General features: G+C 43.0%; 1 protein-coding gene across 1 annotated transcript; it reads left to right on the top strand.

Annotated features, from left to right (window-relative positions):
• Window positions 1-14,846: 14,846 nt before the first annotated feature.
• On the top strand, window positions 14,847-18,548 carry Znf572 (zinc finger protein 572). Its single transcript, XM_042672901.1, is given in 5 exon segments — window positions 14,847-15,132; window positions 15,174-15,181; window positions 16,169-16,240; window positions 16,243-17,652; window positions 17,655-18,548. Coding segments are annotated over 5 exon segments (1,593 nt in total). The 5' UTR covers window positions 14,847-15,052; the 3' UTR covers window positions 17,678-18,548.
• The last annotated feature ends 7,237 nt before the right edge of the window (window positions 18,549-25,785 follow it).

Below are 25,785 nucleotides of genomic sequence, written 5' to 3'. Positions count from 1 at the left end.
ACAGCCGCAGAGTGAGCGTCCTGGGATGGGATGTTGCTTTGTTGCACTGGTAATGAACAAGTCAGACAAGGCATGGCACAAACTGACAGGCAATCACCCAGTCACATTGCAGCCTTCTTACATCCATAAGCTTTCCAGGGTAGCCAACATGCTTCAGAGTTCCAAGAATCTGAGTTCCCAGACCGTCAGCTACCTCGTGATAACAAACCACAAGGAGAGAGTCTGGATTTACATGCTGCAATTATGGGATCATAGGATTGAAGACAGTATTCTCTGTACCACCCACAGAAGCCTGACCAGGGTCAGGCTGTTGAAAGAAATGAGTGAGCAAGGATGGAAAATAAACTTAAGTCAATTCCCACACAGTTCCCCTATCATATCTGCTTCATCTATCCTCATCTGTGACAAGAATAAGGTTGCAGTGTTTGTGAGACTCAAATGGAAAGTTCGAGTGTTTGTGAGGCTCAAAACAGAAAATCCTTAGGCCAGGCAAGTAATCATTTTAGGCATCCTAGATGGGTGAATCTGTAGCAGTAAAAATTTTAGATATATAAAGCATCCTGCGAAGGAAGTCTGCTAGTCTTAGAAATATAATTATCAACCGTGTCATGCTACATCAGTTTCCAGGAGTTAGTTTTGCAGTAACAGATGTCGGAATACTAATGATGACCAGGAAAGGAATGATGTTGCCGGCTAGCTATGGGGGGCTATCTATGTCGCTCTCATGGCCACCTCCAGCTGATAACATCTGCCTTCCTCAGAGAGGCCTCAAACACTGAAAGGAACGGCCAAGCTACACGTTATCCAGTGGTCCCCCAGGCTCGCCTCTCCAACTCTCCCACGGCCTCTGCCTGCCTCTCTTCTTGCAGCAGTCTAGTCAGTTGTCTCTCGTTTGTCCAGGGCTGCATCCTCCAAGCAGAACCTCTGAGTTTTGGGTTTCAAACTGGTCAGACACAACTGCACAACAACAAAGGGATAACCAATCCCCACTACTTACCACACCCAACCAAGCTTGTTTATTGAACTGTGTCGCTCAGGATCGCAAAGTCATTCACTTTCAAAGAAGGAGATGAAGATAATATGTCTTCTGTCAAAAGAAAAGAGATGTCTACCTCTGAGCTAACAGCTTCTCCCCACAGGAGCTACTGAGCAGAGAAACATGCATGGTGCCTGTCTCCTCTGGTTCTGTCCTATGATTAAGATGACTACCCTTCTAGATATTTTCTCAGCATAGGGTCCATCATGCCTTTTCCACTCTCAGTCCTGAGTGAGTTGGGTATGGAATTCTATGGCCACTCTTAGTTATGAACCATGGTGGAAAGCTAGCCCAGGTCTAGTCAGGACACACCACCAGGACTCAAGAACTTGACGCCATGCCTGTCTCTATGAGCCTGGGCAACTTACTTCTCTTGGAATCTGCTTCCTGTGTGTCAAAGGGACAGGGTTCCTGGTCCAAGTTTTGGATGCAAATAAGTTAACATCTTGTCCTGAAAGAGTTTGGTCAGATTTGCAGCTCTGTCTAGATGAATGTTATTTTCACAATGTCGATGTAGATCAGAAGTCAGTTCTTTTTATTCTATCGCCTAGTAATTTAGAAGGTTTCACCTTATGCAGGTGAAGAGGTCCAATTTAAAAGTCCCTGTTGGGGGTTGAGGATTTAGCCCAGTGGAAGAGCACTTGCCTGGCAAGTGTAAAGCCCTGAGTTTTGTCCTCAGCTCTGAAGGGGAAAAAAAGAAAGAAAAGTCCCTATCCTAGGTAACAAGTGACTTGGCCTGCACGTGAACCTGGCATTATGCAAATGTCACATTGTAAAGCACCACACCCTTGGTGGATTTCCCCTCCCTCCTTCCTTTTGCTGTTCTAATATAGTCACCATATAATGTATCCAAAGGAACATGGTTAGACTTTCTGGATACTAATACACAAAGAACTTAATAGTCTCAATCCTTTGAGGAGATACACCTTATCAATCAGTTACCCTGATGATTCTTAGGACGGTGTATGCGTGTGTGTGTGTGTGTGTGTGTGTGTGTGTGTGTGTGTGTGTGTGTGTGTGTGTGCAGTGCTGAGAGGCAAAAATTTCTAGCCCTGGGAATCACAGCCATCTGATCTCTACACCCCAGTTAAAGAAATAACTGCTAGGCCTAGAAAGGAGGTTTAATCTGACATGGCCACATGAGGAAGACAAAGGGATTCAGTGAGCCCCTAAGATTGTCTTCAGAGTATTGACATAAATTTTAGGTTTAAGTAGAGGAGGGGTTGGGGTAGGGTGGGACAAGAAATATATGCAATTAGGTGGTTCTGGCTTCAGCTGATAGGGTGATATTGGTAAAATTGACTTTACAAAAGGGGCATTGTTTGTGGAGCAGTTTTGGGTTTTGGCACAATTTATTAGCTAATTTGTCCTATCCATCCTAGGGTCCCAAGGTATTTGGGGAAAGGGGTGTACTAGTGTCAGAGAGGGACAAAATGGAGTTAATTAGGCCAGTATCCAGTGCTGTCCTTCAAATGCAGCAAAAACAGAAAGAAAGGAAGAAAGAAAGAAAGAAAGACGAGAAAGAAAAGAAGGAAGACAATTCCAACAGTTCCATAACTAACTCAAGCACAGGATTTCTGAGGGAATTATTTTCTAATTTAGCAAAATCTTGTCTTCACCTTTTCACCTCTGTGCACTTCCTGTTGGAATGGATGATAGCTTTATCTTCGTGACATGATTTGCTGCTCTGGATATCCCCCACCATGATCCAATGCCTGGCTGGTACCACTACTAAGATAGGGTCATCAGCTCTAAAAACAATGCCCACGTTAGCTTGCCAAGAATAGACAAGCACCCTGGGTACCTACTCTACCTTACTGCGCATCTTCTGAATAGTTAGGGGCTCAATGCCATCACGGATGTCATTTGTCATAGTGTAAACTTCATAAAGGAATTCAAAGGGATGTACCTGTCCTTAGATGGCTCAGGATGTAACTGTATGAAGACAGTCCTAAGATTTCCTCAACAGGAAGCTGTTCTCTTCCACTCAAGGATGACTTATCTTTCTTTAGATGAGGTAAGGCAATCAAAAAAAAAAAAAAGATGTATTCATTCATTAGTAAGTCTTTACTGAGTAGTCACATATTATTTTAGATGCTGGGGATATAGCAGTCATTACATAGAAAATGACTGCTTCATGAAGTTGATATTTTAGTCAAAAGGAAACGTGATGAACAAGGAACCCAGTATGAAATGGCATGTCAGATGCACAAGGGGAGGTGGTCAAGACAAGGGAAAAGAGTTGATAGTTCTCCTAACCTTCAGTAGTTCCTCTCCTCTTCTTCAGAGGTCCTTGCCCCCGATCCACTTTCCATCTTCTTTCTGAAATTCCCTTAGGAAGATCCCTTTGACTGAACTCCAAACCAGGCCCTGGATAGGCTGAATAATTTTGACCATCTTCTCAAGACAATAGCTTGGCAAGAAATGTCATTATTGTCTTAACACAAAATCCTACTTTTGATTATTATTAGAAGCTAAGTATCACTCCAGTTTGTTTCCTTGTAGTCCTTTGGTAACAAGTCATGCATGACCCCCACCCCCAAACAGGTGAAATGAGGTATAAAATGAAATGTACACATTAAAAAAAAAATCTCACACACCCACGGTTAGTTACTTAGCTGCTATTGAGTACCAGGCAGGTACAGGTTACTGTCACAACAAAGGTAAGTCGAGGGGTGCCTTTCCTCAAAGACAAGTTTAATGAGGTTATCTACAAACTGAAGAGTTGGGGCCAGAGCAGAGTTTATCAAAAGAATAGTATTTGCATTGGGCAGAATCATTTCTCAGTGTACAGAATCTACCATTCAGAGCCTTAAAAAAAAAAACGAGAACCCGTCTTCTGCACCCTTCACACTTTCTACCTTAGCTTTCTAGGGTTGCCATAACAAAACACCACATAATGAGTGACTTAAATAATGGAAATTTATTTCCCACAGTTCCGGAGGCTGGAAGTCCAAAGTCAAAAGAGGTGGGCAGGGCTGGTTTCTCCTGAGGCTTTTCACGTGGGTTTGCAGGAGGTCACCTTCTGGCTGTTCTTAGATGGTCTTTCTTCCATACACAGACATTTCTGATGTCTGTTTTTTTTTTTTTTTCATGTCTAAGTTTCATCTTCCAAGAAGGATGATGATTGCATTGGTTTAAGGCCTAAGCATGTAACCTCATTTAAATTTAATTACCTCTCTATAGTGCCCCTTTCCAAATATAGTCTCACTGGGGTGGGAGAAAGGCTAAGTCCTTAAATGTGAGGAAGATAATGTTCAGTCTATAACCTTGCTCTCATCCTGCTGTTAGTATCAACCAAACATGACCAAAAAACACTCTCCGTGTTCTCTTGTTTCCTTAAACTAAAAGGAGTTCCTATTTTGATATTCTACAATGTTGAAGTCTTTAAATAATGCCTGTCCACCTGCCCTGTTTTAGCTGTTTTACAAATGACTCAGAAACCGAGGCATCTCTTGTATCATTAGACAAAGCTACAACTATTTATTCTGCTATTAAGTACAAGAGATGGATATAAGGTTATTTCTGTACTGCCTCCCTAGCCAAGTAGGCTTTTGGACAAATATGTGTCAACAAAATAACATTCTGCTCTGAGATCTAAAGAGAGAGGATTTTAATGAGGAGTTTCAGGAGGAGGAAGAGTCTCAGGGAGTACTGGAGGGCGAGTTCCAGAGAGAGGCTGAAGACAAAGAAGGACTGTTCAGCCAAGTTGCAGTTACATGGCACACATTAGCCAGGAACTATTTTCATATCATTCCCACATTAATACCAGCTCCATGTACATATTCATTCATGACAGGCTCTACCATAGGAACTTTCTGCAATGTGCTATTGTTGGATTTAACACTGCGAAAGGGCAATTGAGACATTAGGATATGTGGGAGCTCTTCTCTTCCTCTACTCCCTGCTATGCCCACCACACATCTTTTGATCCAAGTGAGGTGCAGAAAGACACAGGAGTGAGAAATGGTGATGAGCTGACCTAAGAAAGTACCAGGGACACGGGGTAGGGGTTAGATGACGAGTTCAAGTAGTGGGCATACTTACTTGAGAGTCATTTGGGACATGGAATCAACAGATTTGGTCAGTGGTTGATTGTGGGTAAGGGAGAAAAAGAAAATGGACATTGCTGCACAAGGCATAGTCTTGGGGCCACTCAGTGCTTGGGACTGGGGATGGCCGTGACGGAACAGGTGAATGAAATGGACTTTATATGGAGGCCACTGGGGGCAGAAAAAGCGTTAAGGGCCTTCACACTCTCCTTGTTCAAAGAGGTTTGGGATTACCCTCTAGCTCTTTGGGTCGGTTTCTTCAAATCTGAGATCACTTGGAATACTAGTCTTTGCTTTATGCAGGATGATGGGGGGAGGGGCGCGGTGGCTAGGAGAATGTATAGGATGCTGTTTAGACTGTGGGAAGCATAAACCAAATACAATTCTTCCTCCAATCTCCTCAACTCCAGATCTGTCCATGTGCCATTGGTATCTATGGGGGATTTGGTCCTTGGCCTCCACAGGTGTTAATATCCAATGGTACTCAAGTCCTTTATGTAGAATTTTGTAGAAACTTGCACATATGGCACATTCTCCTGTATACTTTCAGTCCTCTTTAGGTTATTTAGAATACCTAGACAGTGTCCATGCTATTCAAGTACTTGTCACAGCATTTTTACTTCGGAAGATTCGATGAAAAAATAAAAGTCTGACATGCTCTGTATAGATTCACTTAAAAAAAGCACACAACAAGCTTCTAATCTGCTATTGGTTGAATCTGCAAGTGTGGAACCCAGAGGCTGTGGAAGGCTGCATGTACCTCCACAGATACTGTTCTAGCTGGCCCTTGACAATACCAGTATTTACAGGGACAGGGCAAGAAACAAAAGATGGGGCCTGGGGTGGGGGTGGAACTCAGTGGTAGAGTATGTATTTGGCATGTGCAACGCCTTGATTTTCAATCCCCAGCCCCTCTGGAGACAATCCAGGGGTAAATAGGTGACCCCAGGCAGGTGCTAATTAATCGCTAATTGGCTTGAAATCTTGCTAATTTCACAATTTTAAGGAGTCCCCAACCTTGATTTCTAGCATTTTTCAGGGTCTGAGAATGTAGCTCAGTGGTAGACTGCTTGCCTAGCATTCCTGAGGCCCTGAGTTCCACTCCCAGCGCAAGAAACGGGGGGGGGGGGGGGGGGGGGGGGGGGGAAGGAAAGGGAAGGAAAGGCGAGAGAGGAAAAGAAGGGAGGGAGAAGAATGTAGGAAAGGAGGAGGGAGAGAGGAAGAGAGAGAAGAGGGAGGGAAGGAAGGAAGGAAGGAAGGAAGGAAGGAAGGAAGGAAGGAAGGAAGGAAGGAAGGAAGGAAGGAAGGCAAAGAAAGAAAAAGGCACCTTTTGAACCATAATGTATGCTCAAACTCCACATTTTCACCTGGTGTCTTCCTCTCTCAGGTTTGTGCGTAATTGAGGACCAATTTATGGTTTCAAGAACTACAACTAGCCCAAAGAACTGGCATTCTATATAGCTAGGAATAAGGACTATCTAATCTTGGTCTTTTGTCTTTGGGAGGAAGACTGGCTTGCAGTAGGACTGGGTACCAGGATGACATTTGAAAATAGCTTTAGAGGAAATCTGTGGCTGAAGAGGAACAGGGACTTTTTATGTTCTGGAGGGTGATACTACACTCTCTCTTCTAAGCTGTGCTTAGATCTGGGTTTATTTGGGTTGAATCCAACTGGTATAAGATGGCTTTATTTTCATGTTTGCACACAGATTCTTGGGGATGATGCGGTTGTTTTCCTCTGCAGCATAACTCTCATTTCGCAGCAGTCTTTCCGAACAGCTGCCTCTGGAGCCACCTGGTGACACAGTGTAGAATCCTGAGCATTTGATAGAACCAAGGAAACAGTCATGGTGAGGTAATGTTAAGATAGTCTCCACTTTGCTTTAGGGGTCTTCTGAACTTGCTACAGTCGGGGAGTCAAGTCATCTTAACACAGTCCCTTGGCTCTGTAGATACCTTAATCTGGGGAAGGGAGTAGCCATGTTTGTTCCTTCAAGGCTCAAGTCCTTTTGGCTTCATCTAAGGTTAGTACTGTTGGCATGGTTCAGTGGGGAAGAGACAGTTGATGGAAAAAAATCTCTCCTGCCTGCCTACAGTCTGTCATCTTCTTATCCCCCATGTGTAAATGGTGTTCCTCAATGAAAAAAATCATCTTTTGAGAGTTTTTCATGTCTGTCCAATGTAGATTCTGAATGTATCACATTTTCCTCCATAATAGAGTGCTAGCAATGCATTCTGGGCCACATTCCTTGCCCTTCCCCCTCCCCCCCTTAATAAGATGATCTGAGAACTTTCAATTTAGGGAACTTTTTCACATGGTTGTTTGAAGATTTTTCCATGGAGGTTGGATTGCTGGAACAAACAGTAAACACAATGGTAATTTTGTCTGAAAAACAAAACAAATGCTTCTTACCTACCTGCTGAGCAATGTGGTTGGTATATCTCTCCTTCATAACCTAGCCAACACTGCATAAGGTTGCCTTTAGAAATCTCATTATCTGAGGTTGAAAATGACTATTTGCATTTCTTTTTCCTACAAACTCTCTATCATGTCTATTTTTATTAAGATTGCTCTCTTGACAGAATATAAGTGCTCTGCTATAGTAAGTAGCAGAATGAGGCCTTGTCTGAGACTTGTTTCCAAACTGCATTAAAAATGTGGGCTGGGAAGGTGGCTCAGTGGTAGAGTGCTTGCCTTGCAGGCATGAGGCCCTGGGTTCAATTCCTCAGCACCACATAAGCAGAAAAAGCTGGAAGTGGTGCTGTGGCTCAAGTGGTTGAGCATTAGCCTTGAGCTGAAGAGCTGAGGGACAGCGCCCAGGCCTAGAGTTCAGGCTCCACGATCGAAAAAAAAAAAAAAGTGTGCCCTTTGATTTTGTTTATGGTGTAGTTATTATATCCATGCTGAAACATAAATAATCTTTATTTAGCATACTTTTCTGTCTTTAGGGAGACCATCCATAATTTAAGATGACTTGGGATGTTTGCTGTTTGTTTTTGGTTTGTTTTTCAGATTCAGCCATGCTATAGATGGCCTAGAATAGCCTCAGACTTTGAGTCTCCTTGCCTTCACCTCCTGGGTGGCTGGGATTACAGGCATGGGCCAACATTATTCTTACAGCTTCCCTTTATCCTTGCATTTCTGATGGTGACTTAGCTTTAAATCATAACCTGCCTAAAATTTTAGTAAAGGATTGAGATTAGTGAATCCCCCGTTCCATTCTAAATACATTCTAAATGGAAGAACTTCAAAAACATCATTGATTTTGTGTGCTCGATAGGGGTGATATTGTCCCCAAGGAAACAAAAGATGGTCCTTGAGTGGATGGAAGGGTGGAGTTGTCGAAACATTCCTTTTATGCAAAAAAGTACTTCTCTCACAGGGCAGACAGATGAGTTTTTGGCCTTGGATGGTGAGACTGAGGCTGTCATTTTCTGAGGACTGCTGGGGTGGTGGGTCAGTAAGACCCGTCCATGTGTTGCATGTCAGCAGGTCAGGATGTGGTGGTTTTGTTTGTTTTTTAAAAATCTGTATAGCCAAACCACTGCTTTCAGCTATCAGGTTCCCCCTAGCTTCCTGCCTCGTCCCTAGGTTGGCAGTAGGCAGTATCTGTGTGTCCTTCGTTCTGTTACCTGTATCTTTACTCCTTATCCAATTGTAAGAGAGATAGAACAGGAAGGACTAAGCAAGACTGAGCATAGATATAATTCGGACTTCCTGGATTCTCCATACTCTTCCTGCCTACTGGGTCCTAGAACCTGCCCTCTGCTTCCCATGCATGTGATCAACAAAACTTTGACAGGCAAAGTTTTCTTCCATGTAAATGAAAGAGTAAGCTGGTGGAACATACTGGGGCAGAGTAGGCAGCCTAGGACCCAAGACTGTCTCCATAACCAGGCTTAACTAGTGACAGCAGGTAAGGTGAATGCCTGTCTCACACACAACAAAGATATTCTAATTTGATTTCTCAACAGGTTTCTCAATTGGCTACTTGACAAGTTGCTTAGTTGGTTCCAAATCCCCAAACACAGTAAGAAGGGATACATAGTCTACAAAACATAAATAGGATGCAGGGGGGAAAAAAGCTGAAACTTCCTATGAGAGTCAAAGGAAGGCTAACTGGGAACATATTTTTTTGAGCCTAGATAAAGAAGGACAAATATATTTCACGTGGACAGATGGGGGTGGAGTAAGGAAGGAGGGCAAAGGTAGGGCAGTGACAGAGACAGTGCCACTGTGTCAGCGAGTAAGGCATAGAGGAATGAAAAGAACCAGCAGTGTGTTGAGAAGTACAAGCAGTTGAGCATCCAGTGGGAAAAACTTGGTGCTCGGAAATGAGGCAGAATTGTGCTGGGTTTAGTGGTTCAAACCTGCAATCCCAGCACTTGGGAGGCTGAGGCAGGCGGATCGCCAATTGAAGACTAGCTTGAGGTACATAAGTGAAATCTTCTCTCAAAGAACTTCAAGTTGACTACTAACTTATTGCCTTGAACCTCGTATGGGTGGCTGAATAGTTTTCTGAGCTTCCTTCATGACAGTCAAGTTGTAGAGGTCTTTTGTAAAGCTCTAAGAGTCGGGGCTGGGAAGGTGGCTCAGAGGTAGAGCGCTTGCCTTGCATGCTTGAGGCCCTGGGTTCGATTCCTCAGCACCACATAAGCAGAAAGAAAAAAGCCAGAAGTGGCGCTGTGGCTCAAGTGGTAGAGCGCTAGCCTTGAGCTGAAGAGCTGAGGGACAGCGCCCAGGCCCAGAATTCAGGCCCCACAACCGGATCCAAAAAAAAAAAGCTCTAAGAGTCAATCTCTTCATAGCTTCTGTACCTATGGGTCTCAGTTGACATGATACCGAAATCTTGAGGCTTTGGGTGTGACAAGTATATAATCTACTCTGCTAGGCGAAAGCTGTCTCCAGAAGTCTCTGTGACTTGGCTGATGCTTGTTGTCCTTAGCTTGCTTGTGTGGCCCAGTCAAGGCCCTTATCACATTGTTTAACAAAGACATTCTCCATGTCACACTCTGAAGACCTGTAAAGGCCTTTGGTGGTTTGCTGAGACTAGTCGGACCATATTTTCCCCTTTACCAATTTCCCAATGACAGTTTGCCAGTAGCCAGGCAGAGTCAACTCAAAGGTCAGCAGCCTTCTTCATTTGGCACTGCGGTACTAGCGGCAGTTTCTACACAGCCATCCCTGGGTTGGGAGTTCTGTCTACAAATTCACTGAAGGTCTCTGCCATGGGTGATCAATTTTCCTGTAGATCCATGTGCCCCACCCTAACTCCGGCTCTCCAGGCTCCTTCCTAATTTAGACTTTGTACTAACTGGGTTTTGTGGCAGAGAACAAAATACACCTGAACTGACATCGAATAAAAAGATTGATTTCAAGCATCACTGGCTTCTGGACTCATTGAATGACTGAAAATAGCTTGCAGGTATGTCTTTTGAAGTTGCTACTATAGCTATCACCACTGCAGCTTCAATGTCTGAGAGATGAAATCTTGAGTTTCCTCAACTGTGTTACTAGTCTGTTAGAGCTACTATAACAATACCTTGGACTGGGTTGTTTAAACAGAAATTCATGTTTCCATTGTTCTGGAGTCTGGCTGTGTATGATTAGGATCAAGATCCTAACAGTAAGTTGGGGGAATGGTGCAAGTGGTAGAACACCTGCCTAGCAAGTGTAAGTCTAAGGCCCTGAGTTCAAACTCCAGTAACACACACACACACACACACACACACACACCTATCAGTGTTGGATGGGCCACATTTTCACCATGTTCTTACCTGGCTTTTCCCTTGTCTTTGGAGAAAAGAGAGGAGAGGAGACAGGAGAGAGAGGGGAGGAGAGGACAGGAGAAAGGAGAGGAGAGGAGACAAGAGAAGAGAGGAGAGGAGACAGGAGAGAGGAGAGGCCAGAGAGGAGAAAGGAGGGGAGGGGAGGGAAGGGAGAAGGGGAGTAGAGGGAGTGGGGGAGAGGTGGAGATGAAGAGAAAGAGGGAGGGAGAAAGAAACTGAGAGAGTTATACAGATAGGCAGAACTAAAAGAAGTTGGAATAGATATTGAACAGAACAAACCATTTCACAACTATTCAGCATAGCTTCCAAAATAAAGGCTAAGTTATTCATTGCAGCATTAGATTTAGTTGGAAAGACTTGGGAACAACACTGGGAGCTGATTAAAAAATAATGGAATACCATGCAACTCCAAAACTCTAAATGACAGGTTTGATACTAAAATTAGAGACTAAAACTCTTCTGTGATAGGTTAAGTGAAAAATACAGTTTAGAACAAAGCAAATCACTTACTCTCATGCATAGTATAGAAAATGAGTATGAATCTTCCATTGTTACCTCTGTATGTGTGTATGTAAGCAGGTAACTACATTTGCTCAATTAATGATGAATGAGTGAATTATAAATGATATTAATAAATGAACAAGAAACAGATGGTACTGGTTGCTATGGAAAGAAGAAATGGATGGGACCATCCTGGTAGGTAGGAAGGTGACATTCTGCTGTATGTGTATGTAATTGGGGGTTATTTAGTGTCCACCGTGTTTACTGAAGAGTACTCTTGGCATTCATAACTACGGAAGGGAGAAGAAGGAATCAGAGTTGAGCAAAATTGATTGAGAGCTCAAACTGAAAAAGAGTTACCTGCTTTGGGCCAAGATGACCAGGTTTGTCTACCTACTGTCTTAAGTTTTTTTTCAATTTTAATTGTTATTATAAAGGTGATGTGCAGAGGGGTGATAGTTACACAAGTCAGATAAATGAGTACATTTTATTATTGTAAAGATGTACAGAGAGGCTACAGTTAACTAAGTCAGGTGATGAATACATTTCTTAGTAAACAGTGTTACCTCTTCCTACATTTTCTCCCAGTTTTTCCCTCTCGACTCCCCTCCCCGACAAGTTGTATAGTTCATTTTCAACATAGTGTCCAGTGCATATCTACCTCTCTCTGGATCAGTAGCAGCTGTGGTGGGCTGCCTGGAAGGGCAGGAGTTTGGGTGGGTCTGTTCATGGCAACTTGGAGCTCTGTGCTCCAAGCACTCTGAGAAGTTGGGTGGCAAGTTCAACTTGATGGGTCTGTGGTTGCTGCATCTCCAGGTCCCTTGCTCCTGGCCTATCTGATCTGTCTCATCTCCTACTGCTGTCACCTCACTTGCTCTGCTCCTTATTTTCTTGAGCATGCCAACCATGCTCTTAACTCAAGATCCATTTTCTTGCTGTTCATCCCTTAGATAGAATGGTTTACATCTGCCCTTCCTTTGTGTTTCTGCAGAAAGAATCCCTTATCAAAGGAGGCTTCCCTGAGCATGTTAACGCAAACAGTACATTTTCCTGAGCATCCTACCATGTCTGTTTAATTTATGTCAATTCTTGTTTGAATTACTTACTTTTTTTTCCTGCTATTCATAACAGTCTTCCCTTCTTTGTAGTAGGCATTGCTATATCCTCTAAGATAACACACTAACAGGCACACTGTAGGCTTTCAACGACTGTGTGCTGGATGCATGCTTCAGACTCCTGTTTGGGGTTCAAAGAATCGTGAGCAAAATCAGAGGCTGGCACGGCCCTCGTGGAACTTGCTGTCTGGATGGAGAAACAAAAGTATGAACTGAAAACGAAGAGCATCACTGGTGACACTGGTGACTTAGTGTGGTTCTTCTAGGAGGAATGTTAAAGCGGGTGAAGATGTGATCAAAATGGGAACCCTGGTAAAAATAAAAAGTGGAGGGGCAGTGGTGCGGTGGGTCAGGGCAATTCAGAGCTTGATGGACACTAGGAGGTTTCCAAGAAGGGCCTTTGGTTCCAGGAAGGCAGAGCTCTGTGTGTAGCAGGAGAAGAGCGGGACACGGATTTGTACGTTTGGCCGGAGGACGATGGAAACGTTGGCTGCCATTCCTCTCTACCACGGAGGAGAGGCTACTCGTCGTGGGAAAGGTGGCCCCTGCCCAGTTTCACACACAGGGGTGGGGACAGAGGCAATGGGAGCCGAAATGCTAGCCTGGCTTGGGGGTGGGGTCTGCGGCCGATCGGAGCGCGACGCTGCGAGGCCGAGGGCGCCTCGAGGGCCCAGAAGCGCCCGAGCTCCTCCGGGCCCAGGACGGACTCCCCGGGCCGACGACCAACGAGAGGGCGGCCCACCGCGCTTTCCTAGAGAGGCCCCGGCGAGCCCACCGGGACCGGCGCGGCCAGCTTCCGGTTCCGGGGACACGGGGTAAGGGTGGGGGCGTCTCCCTCCCGGACCGCTGGGGCAGCTGGGGGGTCCGGTGTGCGTCCCCTCTTCCCGTCTCCCCCTCCCCCCGCCCCCGCGCAGTGCGTTCCTCCCTGGGGGAGGGCGGGGGACGGCGGGACCCCCCCGGGGGCCGCCCCCGAGCCCGCAGCCGAGGGCGGGGCCGCGCTTTCTCCCCGGGCCCCGGGCCCCGCGCGACGCCGGCCTTCCCCGCGCAGCGACCTCAGACTGCACCCGAAGCGGCGCCGAGGCCGGCCGCGGAGCCCCAGGATGCCTGTGCTACCAAACCGAATAGTGTGTGCGGGTCGGGGCGGGCGGGGAGGCGAGCCAGCCGCTGCCCGCGTGAGTTCCGGGGTGGCAGAGTGTCACGCAGACAGCACACGCACTGCTCCGTTGGGCCTATGGCGTGCGTGCGTGCGTGTGTAAATAGATGGCTGCCGATGTCCGCTTTCGGCTGGAGCGTTCCCGCCCCCCCTCCTGCGCGGGCATGCGGTGAACGCGCCCCCGCTGGCCCGGCGGGCGTCGGGAGGGAGGCCGACTCTCTGGGCACTGGGTGTGGCCGTACACACACATTTTGAAAACGAGAACAATGAACAGAAACCCGTCAGGTCTCGGGCGGACCGTCTCGGCTTGGGGATCGCTCCCAGCTGCTGCCGCTCCCTGCTCTGGTTTAACCGGGAGTGTGAATCTCCACTGCCAGTCCGCTTGGCGCAGCCCTGTTCTACCACTCTGGGTGTGCGGCCTAGGACAGTTTTCTTCGGGCCTCCTTTATACAATTGGTTGTACATCACGGGCTGTTCTCTGAGAATTAGATGAGAAATAGGTGCAAGTTATTCAGTTGGATAGCTGGCACTGAACACGCAGTAGTAGGGGAAAATATATACTTAAAAAAAAGGGGCGAGGGGCTTTGTCGTTTTAGACTCTTAAAAGTGTGTTTTTCTTTACGTTCTCAAATGATGTCATACCACTTATAACTCCCTTTCAGGGGCAGGCAACATCGTCTAGTCCCTTAACACGTATCAGGCTTTAGAAGGTAAACTTTTCCCTGAAATGTATAGTGATTATGGTAGAAACGCAAAACGAGAAGTCCCTTTCTTGGCTCCCTTTTATATCTAGAGGCTATTTCTATAATCTAGTCCACCCCCAATTTTTTCTTTTTTTTTCTTTTTTACTAATTACTAATTATATAAATCTTTCCTTGAAAATTGACTCCAAATGATTTTTTATTCTGTCATCAACTAAGGTATTCTTTTGAAACTAAATTGTTTTTTTAGTTCTTATACCTATATAAGTCCCATGAAGTCTATAAGCAGTTATTATTGGTACCCTTAACAAAAGAACAGGGTTTATCAATTAAAAAGTGTTTCTAAACTGTGAGTGAACAGCAAGGATTAATATGCTTGATCCTCAGGCCTTTAATGTGAAGAGGATTATAATTACTATAGATAATAATAGATAATTGGGTATTTAAAATGATTTCCTTAGAATAGGTAAATTGGAATAACTCTTAATTCTATATACTTGCCTGTGGCATACAATTTTCTAAATGACTTCTAAGGGCCATATTTCTTCATTATAGTGCACATTATAGAGCATTCTATACTTGTAATTGTTAACTTTGTAATGGTTGGGAAGGAAGGAGCAGGACAAAACTAGAATACCTTCAAGCATGACACCTGTTTCCTTTCCCCAGGGTTTCTGATTGCAAGCCTGGCTGCGAGAGTTGCAATGGAGCAAGGAAGAAAGCTGTTAGTTCCAGCTTCTCATGGCTTCACCAAGAAGGTAGAGTTTGAAAAGCCTATTTACAGGTGATTAAGATGAGCTAAATCTTTAGGGAATTTGTTATAAGATGTCCTAGTATGGGGGAAAGAATGGGATATCAGAATGAGACAAATCTTAATTTAATTCTGTGCTCTGTCATCAGTTCTTAGACTCAGTTCTATCTTGTGTATATTTTAAAATTAGATATAATCTTTATGAGTTATAAATTGAATTTTAATGAGATATGTTATTCTTTTTTTGGGTGGGGGGGTCTGGTCATGGGGCCTGAACTCTGGGCCTGGGCGCTGTCCCTCAGCTCTTCAGCTCAAGGCTAATGCTTTACCACTTGAGCCACAGCGCCACTTCTGGCTTTTTACTTTTGCTTATGTGGTGCTGAGGAATCGAACCCAGGGCCTCATGCATGCAAAGCAAGCGCTCTACCACTGAGCCACCTTCCCAGCCTGAGATATGTTATTCTTATAACAGTAGCTACTGCTATTCATATGCAACCCTCTTCAGATTTATCACCACTTAGGTTCCCTTTTTTTTTTTTTAAGTCTTCTAGAAAAGACTGGGCACTGGTTCATTCCTGTAATCTTAGCTACGCAGGAGGCTGAGATCTGAGGATCACCATTCCCTTCAAAACCAGCCTGGGCATGAAAGCTTGTGAAATTCTTATCTCCAATTAACCACAAAAAGCTGGAAGTAGAACTGTGGCTCAAGTGGTAGAGTGCCATTCTTGAGCAAAAAAAATCTAAGAGATAGTGCCCAGATTCTGTATTCAAGCTCTAATTTTTTTTAAACTCTTCTAAAATAAAGTTTATACATTTGATTTTAGATTGATGTCCATCCTGTTGTCCATATCTGATGATAGTTTACATACTTTGTTTGTTGTTAATAAGGACAACAAATTCACCTGCCTCTGGTGACCTCATAGAGTAAAAGAAGGAACACTAGCTTTAGAAACTTTTTTCTATAAAATATTTTATAAGATTTGACATTGCTGTTTACCCCACCATAATTCAGAATTTCTTTGTCCAGCAGTGATTAGGGAATGTTTAGAACTTTTGTTTATTCTTACAGATGAAACTAAGACTAGTTTAAGAACTTTTCTACACAATAATCTGGATACAGATAAACTTAATGAGAGTGCTTCAAATGGTCTAAAAGACATGGTCCGCAGAATTCTAAGCATGATGATAATGAAGAAGTACCACTGATAATGTTCCAAGGAAATCAGATTTGGTGTCACAATTCCTATGAAAATGAAGGTAAGTTAGAGATTTTGGGAAATCCTACAAGGAAAGAGAATGATATACTCCATCTTCAGGAATGGGATTCCGTAGATCACAGCACATCTTCTGCTCAGCCAAATTTACCCTTTGGACACAAGCCCTACAAGTGTTTCGAGTGTTGGAAAAGTTTCAGTAATAGTTCTCATTTGCGTACTCACGAGAGGACCCATTCAGGAGAAAAGCCTTATAAATGCTCTGAGTGTGGGAAATGCTTTTCTAACAGTTCTCACCTAACTCAGCATCTAAGATCTCACACAGGAGAGAAGCCCTACCAGTGTGCAGAGTGTGGGAAAAGCTTCAGCAATACTTCCCACCTCATTATCCATGAGAGAACTCATACAGGAGAGAAACCCTACAAATGTCCTGACTGTGGGAAGAGTTTCAGTAGCAGCTCCCACCTTATTCAGCATCACAGATCACATACAGGTGAAAAGCCGTATGAGTGTCCTGTTTGTGGAAAAGGCTTCAGCCACAGCTATGTCCTCATAGAACACCAAAGGACTCACACTGGAGAGAAACCCTACAGATGCCCAGATTGTGGAAAGAGTTTTACTCAGAGTTCCAGCCTGATTCGTCACCAGCGGACACACACAGGTGAGAAGCCCTACAAATGTCTTGAGTGTGGAAAAAACTTTGGTTGTAATTCTACTCTAACAAAGCATCAAAGAATACATACAGGAGAAAAACCTTATCAGTGTCCAGAGTGTGGGAAGGATTTTAGTCGAAGTTCAAGCCTTCTTTCACACCAGAAAACACACACAGGAGAAAAATCTGATGGGAAATTTGAATGTGAAGAAAGCGTGCTTCAGAGATGCAGTGTGATAGAAAAATGCATAGTCCCACCAGAAGAGAAACCATATAAATGTTGTGAATGTGGAAAGAGTTTTGGCCTTAGCTCCCATCTCATTAGACATCAGAGAACACATACTGGGGAAAAGCCTTATCGATGTTCTGAGTGCTGGAAAACATTCAGTCAGAGCTCTACTCTAATGATTCACCAGAGGACACACACGGGAGAGAAGCCTTATAAATGTCCTGATTGTGGTGAGCACTTCAGTCAGAGCTTTAACCTTATCAGGCACCGGAGGACCCACATAGGAGAAAAACCTTACAAATGTGTCAACTGTGAGAAATGCTTCAGCAGAAGTGCTTACCTCAGTCAGCATCAGAAAAGTCACATCAAAAAGTCTTTTGAATCTTCAGAAGTGAGAAGTTTTCCCCATGAGTGGACATGGAAAACGTGCTCAGGGGAGATGGTCCTCATCCCTTCCTTTCACTCTCAAATTCATCTTCCTGAGTCCCAGAGGCCTGGTGGTCCCCCAACCCCACCCCGCCCCCACTGCTACCCATGGTGCCCTGAGGTTTCAGTGGGTATATTGGTTAAGGAAGAATCAGATGTCTAAGGTCTGGGATCTATCCAGTAAGAGACACCATCAAGGATGAAGAAAAAGATCGTTGTTGTGATTGTTTTAAAGCAAGATATAAAAGGCTCCAAGTAAAAATTCAGATAATAACCCAAGGGTAAAGAAGTGGGCTCATAAGAACATTATCTAGACCAGAAACCAGAACTGGGGAGGAGGGGGCCTAGAATCTTGAGTTCTGTTCTTAATTTTTGTGTGTGATAGTACTGTGATTTGAACCCAAGACTTCTCTAACTTGAGGCAGGTGCTCTGCCACTCCCCAGCTTGTTTTTAAATTTTGATAATCTTTCTTCCCTCAGGGTTTTCATTATGTAATTCCTAGTCTAGTCTGATCAGAGAATGGGTTTGTTTCCTAATTGACCCACTAATTCTGAATCAGTGGTCAGAGACCATTTGCCTTTGACCTTGAGATTCCTTAGCTTCTGTTTGGTCACCTCTTGATGTATTTGGTCTATGGATCTGATAACTGAGACCTCATAGTCTGTTCTGTGGGAGTCTTGCTTTGGGACATACTAGTGCAAAAAGTAGATGAAGAGAAAGTTCAGGACTCCTTTGAGGTGCTCAGGATTTCAACGCATTGTTGGGTTTGACATACATTGTGTGAAGATTATGTAGAGATGGATATTAGGCACGTGAAACCAGACAGGGCCAACTCTGCTGTGAAGGGTGTAGTTGGTGAGGAATCTGGTGACAGGAGGCTTTATGATTGTGGTATTGATGAAACAATTGCATCTTTTTTTTTTTTTTTTTTTTGCACCAGTCCTTGGGTTTGAATTCAGGCACTGAGCCTTTTTGTGCTCAAGGCTAGCACCCTACTACTTGAGCCAGAGTGCCACTTCTGGCTCTAAGTAGTTGATTGGAGATGAGAATCTCATGGACTTTCCTGCCCAGGCTGGCTTCAAACCTTCAGCCTCCTGAGTGGCTAGGATTACAGATGTGAGCTCCTGGCACCTTGCTCAATTTTTTAATCTTTTTATATGATTAAAGATAAAGCAGAAACTAACAATAAAGGTAATAAAATACTATGGGGTGATTTTTTTCCTTTTCAAAGAGGAAACATTGGTTATAATTGATTCCTATGTGATTCTTCCCCTATGCATTTTTCTATCTTATACAGCATTGCCCAATTTAAATTATAATATACAGGGATGAGATTTTACTTCTTCTTTTGGCCATACTGGGGTTTAAATTCAGGACTTCACGGTTGCAAAGAGACTTTCTACCACTTGGAGCTGGTCTCCATTCTCACAGTATTTTTTTTTAAACCACAGACAACTCAGAGTTGGATTAACATTTGCTAATTAAGTTATGGGTGTATGATTGAGGCTGAAATTCAGCAGCAGCCTTAGTATGGTGTACAGTCATCAATCACATGATCTGTGCAAATTCACACAATAAGCTAAGCCTCAGTTCCTCCATCTGTATAGCAAAGATAATACCTAGTTTGCAAGATTGTTATGGGGATTTTAAGCACAGTGCTTAATCCATTGCCGAATCTCAATAAATTCTAATGGCATTGTTATTCGTGGAAACAAATTGAAAAATGTATTTTTTTCTTTTGAGACAGGGGGTCCTGTTAGGTAGCCTAGTTTGCTTGGGCTGTCTCAGCCTCTCCCAAGTGCTGGGATTACAAGCAGGCACCACCATGCCTAGCTCACATGTTTTTAACACAGAAATAGTTTGAGGCTAGGAGGATGTCAAGTTCCTGGTCACCTGGGCTACATAGTGAGACCCTGTCTCAAAAAGAAAGAAAACAGAAGTAGCAATATAGCCCCAAACTTATCCTGCTTGGAGACTGTGATTATTAACAGGAACCCTAAGGATAAAGTATTCGAGAACAGAAATAGGGCTCAGTAGCTCAGTGGTAAAGTGCTTACCTAGAGTTCAGAAGACCCTTGCTTTGATCATAACATACATTTGATCACCTTTCTTCCCTCCCTCCCATCATCCTTTTTTTCTTTCCTTCCTTTCTCTCTCTCTTCAGTTCTGGGTATTGAAGTTACAGCTTTGTACTTGCTAGGCAGAAATTTTACACTTAGCCATGCCTCCCTAGCTTTGGTTACTCTGGTTATTTTTATTTTTTGTCAGTCGTGGGGCCTGAACTCTGGGCCTAGGCACTGTCCCTCAGCTCTTCAGCTCAAGGCTAGCGCTCTACCACTTGAGCCATAGCACCACTTCCGGCTTTTCCTGCTTATGTGGTGCTGAGGAATTGAAACCAGGGCCTCATGCATGTAAGGCAAGCACTCTACCACTGAGCTACTTTCCCAGCCCCATACTCTGGTTATTTTTGAATTATGCTCTCACTTCTTCTCAGGCCAGTATGGACATCAATCCTATCTCCACTTCCTGTCATAGCAGGGGCATATCACTTTCCAGCTATTGGTTGAGATGGAAGTCTCACAAACTTTCCCCAGGCTGGCCTTGAACTAGGCTGGCCTTCTCTCTTGTGGCTAAAATTACAGGCATGAGCCATGAGCGCTCAGCCTGTGTTTTCTATTTTTCTTCCTAGCACAAATGACTCAGCAGCATTGTGGGTAAAGAAACATTCTTATTTATGGTTTCATAATTTCTTTTAATTATTATATTCTATTTTTACTCAAAAAAGGGACTTCTGGTTTTTTTTTCCCCTACAGTGTCATAGGAAGACGCAGAGTAATGTGTATAGCTGTAGAATTAGCAGGAAGTGCACCCCTAAATGCTATACACCCTTACAACTGCTAGAACTTGCTAACAGATACCTCTAATATGAACGTGGACCCTCTCATTGACCATGTCATCCAAGTCAGGTTTACCAAGTTCCTTCTCCCTCAAGGTGTAGAAATTTCCTCACTCATAATGGGAAGTATGGACGATGAATCTGGCAATGGCCCATTATATGTTTGAAAGACTGGTCTCAGCTAGTCTCTTACTTTCTGGAATCCTACTAATGACCTCTCTGAGTAACAGAGGTCAAGTGACAGTGGGACGAGCAAAATGTGTAAGAATGGTCTTGTTGTAGAAGAGCATGCAAGTTTTTATGGCTCCTTTTTACTATCTCTGGAACTATACCCACTCTGCTAAAGACTCCATTTTCAAACTTACTTAAAAAATATGAAGATCTAGAGATACTTACTGATTAAAGTGGGTTAGGTTTGCTCTGTAAAATTGCAAGCTCTGTGGCATTTTTTTATTGTGAAAATACTGTACAGAGGGGTTACAATTACATGGGCAAGATAATGAGTACGTTTCTTATCAAGCATTGTAGCCTCCTCCTTTGTTTCCCTTTCCCATCCCTTCCCATCCTCCCCCCGCCCCCCTCTGTGGCATTTGATGCTACACTTGGCAAATGGTGGCATCAATGAATGCTGAATGAGTATCATGCTTATGTATTTTATGTTAATGTCTAAATATGTCTTGACTCACGTACTTATGTATTCAGATTGTCTACAGGTTTGCTTGACAGTTTCTTATTTCTCATGAGAGAAAGGAGCAAAATCATCCTATAGTTTGCCACTGCAGAACTGGAGACTACTGAGCAGGTAAAATCCCCAGAGCATCACAGATCTCAGAGACGCCAGTCATACCTCTCTGCAGCCTCTTCCTTCATGACATGCTTGTGTGAGAAGCAATATAGGAGAAATAATTATTTTTTTTCATGCAAAAATGAGCTAATGTGGAATGTCAATGCAAGAGTCATGGAAATGAGGTTTTTAGGCCTTATACCTGAAGCCCTGGAATTCCACGTGTCAGGTCCAACCACTTGCCTCTATACACCAAATAAATAATAGGAAAGACTAGATCAAAGACATTTATTTATGACACAGGGCATACTCTGAAAGGAGGGAGACCATCTTCAGCTATCTTTAGGGTAGAGACTTGAGGTTTAGATTTAAATAGACAAAGAGCTGGGAGCAAAGGATGAAAGTTATGCATAATTACTAAACAGTTCTAGTCAAACAACAGCCTGGTTAATAATTATGGAGGGGTTCTGGAGTTGCTATAATTATCATCACTGGTCAGGTAATCAAATCATGGTTGCCTGGCAGGTGCTCTGTCCATTAGGGCAGTTTTCTCCATTTCCTTATTAAAAATATATTATCAATATGGCTTCCAAGTTGTTTGCAAAGTGACAGAACAAGGACAGATCTATCTAAAACAGAGGCAAGGATGCTATACTTTTCTCCTGCTTTTAGTTAATTATTCATGGACTCTAAAAAGGAGTCAATAGTCTTAGCAAAACAGTTTAAGTACTTAGTACATTATTGGTGCAGTAGTCAAGTTGAAGGTGAAAGTTAGTATGGCCAACACGATCAATTTATTTATGACTAGTTATTTTGATATATATGTATATATACATACTAGTTATTTAGGCTGAGTTACATATGTACATATGTATGCATGCACATACATATACATGTATATATATAAATACATACACATAACTAACTTATATCTAACATATATATATATATATATATATATTATATATATATATGTATATACAGTCCCTTGTGTCTTGTTGTCCAAAACAGTTTTTGTCTCCTGGTGCCAGAATCTCTTGTGGTGATATATGTTTAATCTTTAGTTTTGCCTTGGACTTCATAAGGTAACGTGTTGGGAGTTTTCGATTTTTCTTCTTTCTCTGTTTTTTAAAATTATATTAAAATAGGAATGCAGGCTTCCCTTAATCCTTCAATCTCTTTTACACAGAAATATACCTGAAGCACATTCAATTGCAAAGTTTAGAATTCTAATTGATTTCTTTTCAATAGATTATACAAATTTTCAATATGTCACGCTCGTGTAGGGTTATAGGGTAAATGAAGATTCCATTGCAGATCTCATTGTCTAACAAGCACTGCACTGTCTCTACTGTGATATGGGTTCCTTTGTCACTCTCTGTTATCCTAGAGGACTACATTTCATAGCATCAGTGCTCAGCTTGGAAAAGCTGTTGTTTGGCCGCTGCTAAAGCTTAAACGATGTAGATGTCTATCACTGCTACCAAATATTTTTGGTTGGTGGTATTGTAGTGGTCCTGGAAAGTGTATCTGCATAATAAAATTAAATGTATCTGGCTTGAATAGTGTCTGTTGGAACTCTGAATTTAAATTTTATCAATGAGATTTTGCACTCTGCATGGCCTCTCGTATCTCATGTCAAGTTATTTCTGGTTCCCATCTGCTGTCCTTTTATATAGTGAGTGTTCATATGTCCTTTATATATATATATATATATATATATATATATTTTTTTTTTACCTAAAGATGTCCCATGGTGTGATTTTTGTTAGGTTTTTAAAGAGGCTGCCAAGTGAGAACAACACCATGCACGTGGTATTCAGGTAAGGGGTAGGTTTATTCAGCGGACCAGCTGGCACCAGGCCAAGTTGGCACTCCATAAGGCTGGCAAAGAGAGCATCTGGCCCTGGGCCATGCCTTATCTGGGGGGGGGGGGGGAAGGGAAGGTATGGCCAAGGAAGGTGAGACCAGGTAGAGGAAGGTGGGACCAGAAAGGTGTGGCCACATAGGGATCCAGATGTGACCTCAGAGGATGCAGAATGTGACCTCTTCTAGGTGTGCCAGTTGCCTAGGTAACAAAGGTACTGGCTGGAGACTTGGCTGTTAGGAGGGCAGTGTCTGCTTGCCATCCAGGAACGGACCTTAGAATTTTAGTTTGTGGGATTTTTTCTTCCCTTCTTATTGGTTACTTTGGAAATATCCATATGTCATCTTTGCCCTTCCCCAGTGTTACAAGTGAAAGTATATGTCTATAGTTAATCTGTATCCCTAATTCTAATTTAGGTACCTGGTCCTCTATCTTTATGTTTTAAGTGGGGTCATCGACCTGGCTATTGTATTTGGTTGTTTGTGAATCATCCTTCTGATTTTGCTGATATGTGTGTTGGCCCTGGTGTCATTTTTTTTTTCTTTTGAAGCTTCTTGTCTTTCCAATATTGGTATGACCATAGGTTTGCCATTTATGTGTCATTATGTGTCCATTTGAGTGACTGACAGGGCTATGCTGTTTGCCACTGTGGAGTCTGTAAACATATATTTATGTCTGTTTTTCACTTCTGATCATCTGACTGTGAGTACTAAGGCTATGAATTTTGTATGACATGCAGACCACTGAGCACCTGGCTCAGTGAAGACCATGTTGGTCCTCGCCTTAAGGCTGCTGATTTTCATTTCTATTTTACATGGGCCATGAAGCTGATCTGTCTGTAAACAAGGTTATATGGAGGTTATTTGACAAGGCAAGATCCCATTTCCCTATGTTGGGATGGCTGTGTTGTGACTTTGGTATGAATCCTGGCCAACAGATCCACATCTTCTTCATCTTCTCTACAAAGGGAAGAGAAGTTCTTTTTTTGGGCCTGGTTGATCAGTTGGTCAATCTGGATACCTGCCAACTTTCTGGACTCACCTTTATCTAGTGGAGTGAAGGTAAAATACATCTGATTTTAGTCCCTTGCCAGTCAGAGGTGTTTGAATCTTTTTGTGTCTCATAAGTTAACCAAATGTAGTTTTCAAAAAGTATATACTTGATGCCTATGAGAATTTAACTGTGTAGAATCATGGTGGAACAAAATTATGCTGTTTGGCTCCTTGGTTCATATGGCCAGGTGCCATGTCTTGTGCCATCATGATTTCTAATCTTTGGGTTTTTTTTTTTTTTTGTTGTTGTTGTTGTTACTCCAGTCCTGGGGCTTGAACTTAAGAGTCTGGGTGCTGTCCCTGAGATTTTTTTGCTCAGGGCTAGTGCTTTACTACTTGAGCTACAACCCCATTTCTGGGGTTTTAGACTTTCCTGCCCAGGCTAGCTTCAAACCAAGAGCCCCAGGTGTCAGTCTCTTGAGCAGCTAGGACTATAAGCATAAGCCACTGATTCATGGCTTTGATTTCTAATCTTAATTGTACTTACATTGTGGGTAATGTAGTTTTTGGAAAGCAGAGACAATCATTTGATGTTTTAGTGCTTGATCCAGTTCTGCTCCTCATGTGAAGTCCTGTGACTTTATTGTCATTTTATACATAGGTTGTAGTATGATATTTAAATAAGGTCTTTGTTGTCTTCTGTAACTAAATAGTCCTATCAGCTTTATGTTTAGGTGTAGGGATTTCTATTGTCATGATTCTGTCTGTGACTGTCTTTAGTATATATCTGCTATTTGAGGACCATTTAAATCCTAAAAATTTGTGTCTGGTCACCTTGATTTTTAATTAATTATCCATCAAGTTTCTTTTTTTTTTTTTTGGTCTGGTTGTGGGGCCTGAACTCTGGGCCTGGGCGCTGTCCCTCAGCTCTTCAGCTCAAGGCTAGCGCTCCACCACTTGAGCCACAGTGCCACTTCCGGCTTTTTTCTTATGTGGTGCTGAGGAATCGAACCCAGGGCCTCAGGCATGCAAGGCAAGCGCGCTACCACTGAGCCACCTTCCCAGCCCTCCATCAAGTTTCTAAGTTCTTCTAGAAGTTGCTTCTTTTCTCCTGTCATTACGCATCACTATGTGTTATAATCATTTGTCATAAAAAGTCATAAACTGCCTGATGAACTTTGGCAATTCATAGGGAATATGCTTTTACTGGACTAGTTAGCCTTGTGGGCACCTTGCAAATTGATAACATTTGCCTTTTCACATGGTCATTGTTGACTTTTTAAAATCTAGAGGCATATCATTACATGGTGTTATTTTATGGATAACTTCTGTGTAATTTTATGGTATATGTTAATGTTCTGAGGAGTTAATGCTAATTTAATTTCATTGTTTTTAATGTATCTTATTGGCCAACAATTTACACACACACACCTACAAGAGTGTTCTGACAAATATCTTATTAGCAGGTAAAATAGAATATTTTGGGCCTAAAGTGATGTGGTTTAGTGTCCAGCTGGTTATAGTTGAGTACGAGCGGCTCCTGCCTGTAATCCTGCCTATTCAGGAGGGTCTCACAGTTCAACGCTAGCCTGAGCAGAAAATTCCATGAGATTCCATATCCAATT

The sequence above is a fragment of the Dipodomys spectabilis genome, unplaced genomic scaffold (assembly GCF_019054845.1).
Source record: "Dipodomys spectabilis isolate Male_0828 unplaced genomic scaffold, ASM1905484v1 ptg000783l, whole genome shotgun sequence".
Taxonomy (NCBI): domain Eukaryota; kingdom Metazoa; phylum Chordata; class Mammalia; order Rodentia; family Heteromyidae; genus Dipodomys; species Dipodomys spectabilis.
This window is presented reverse-complemented; position numbering and strand designations above follow the sequence as displayed.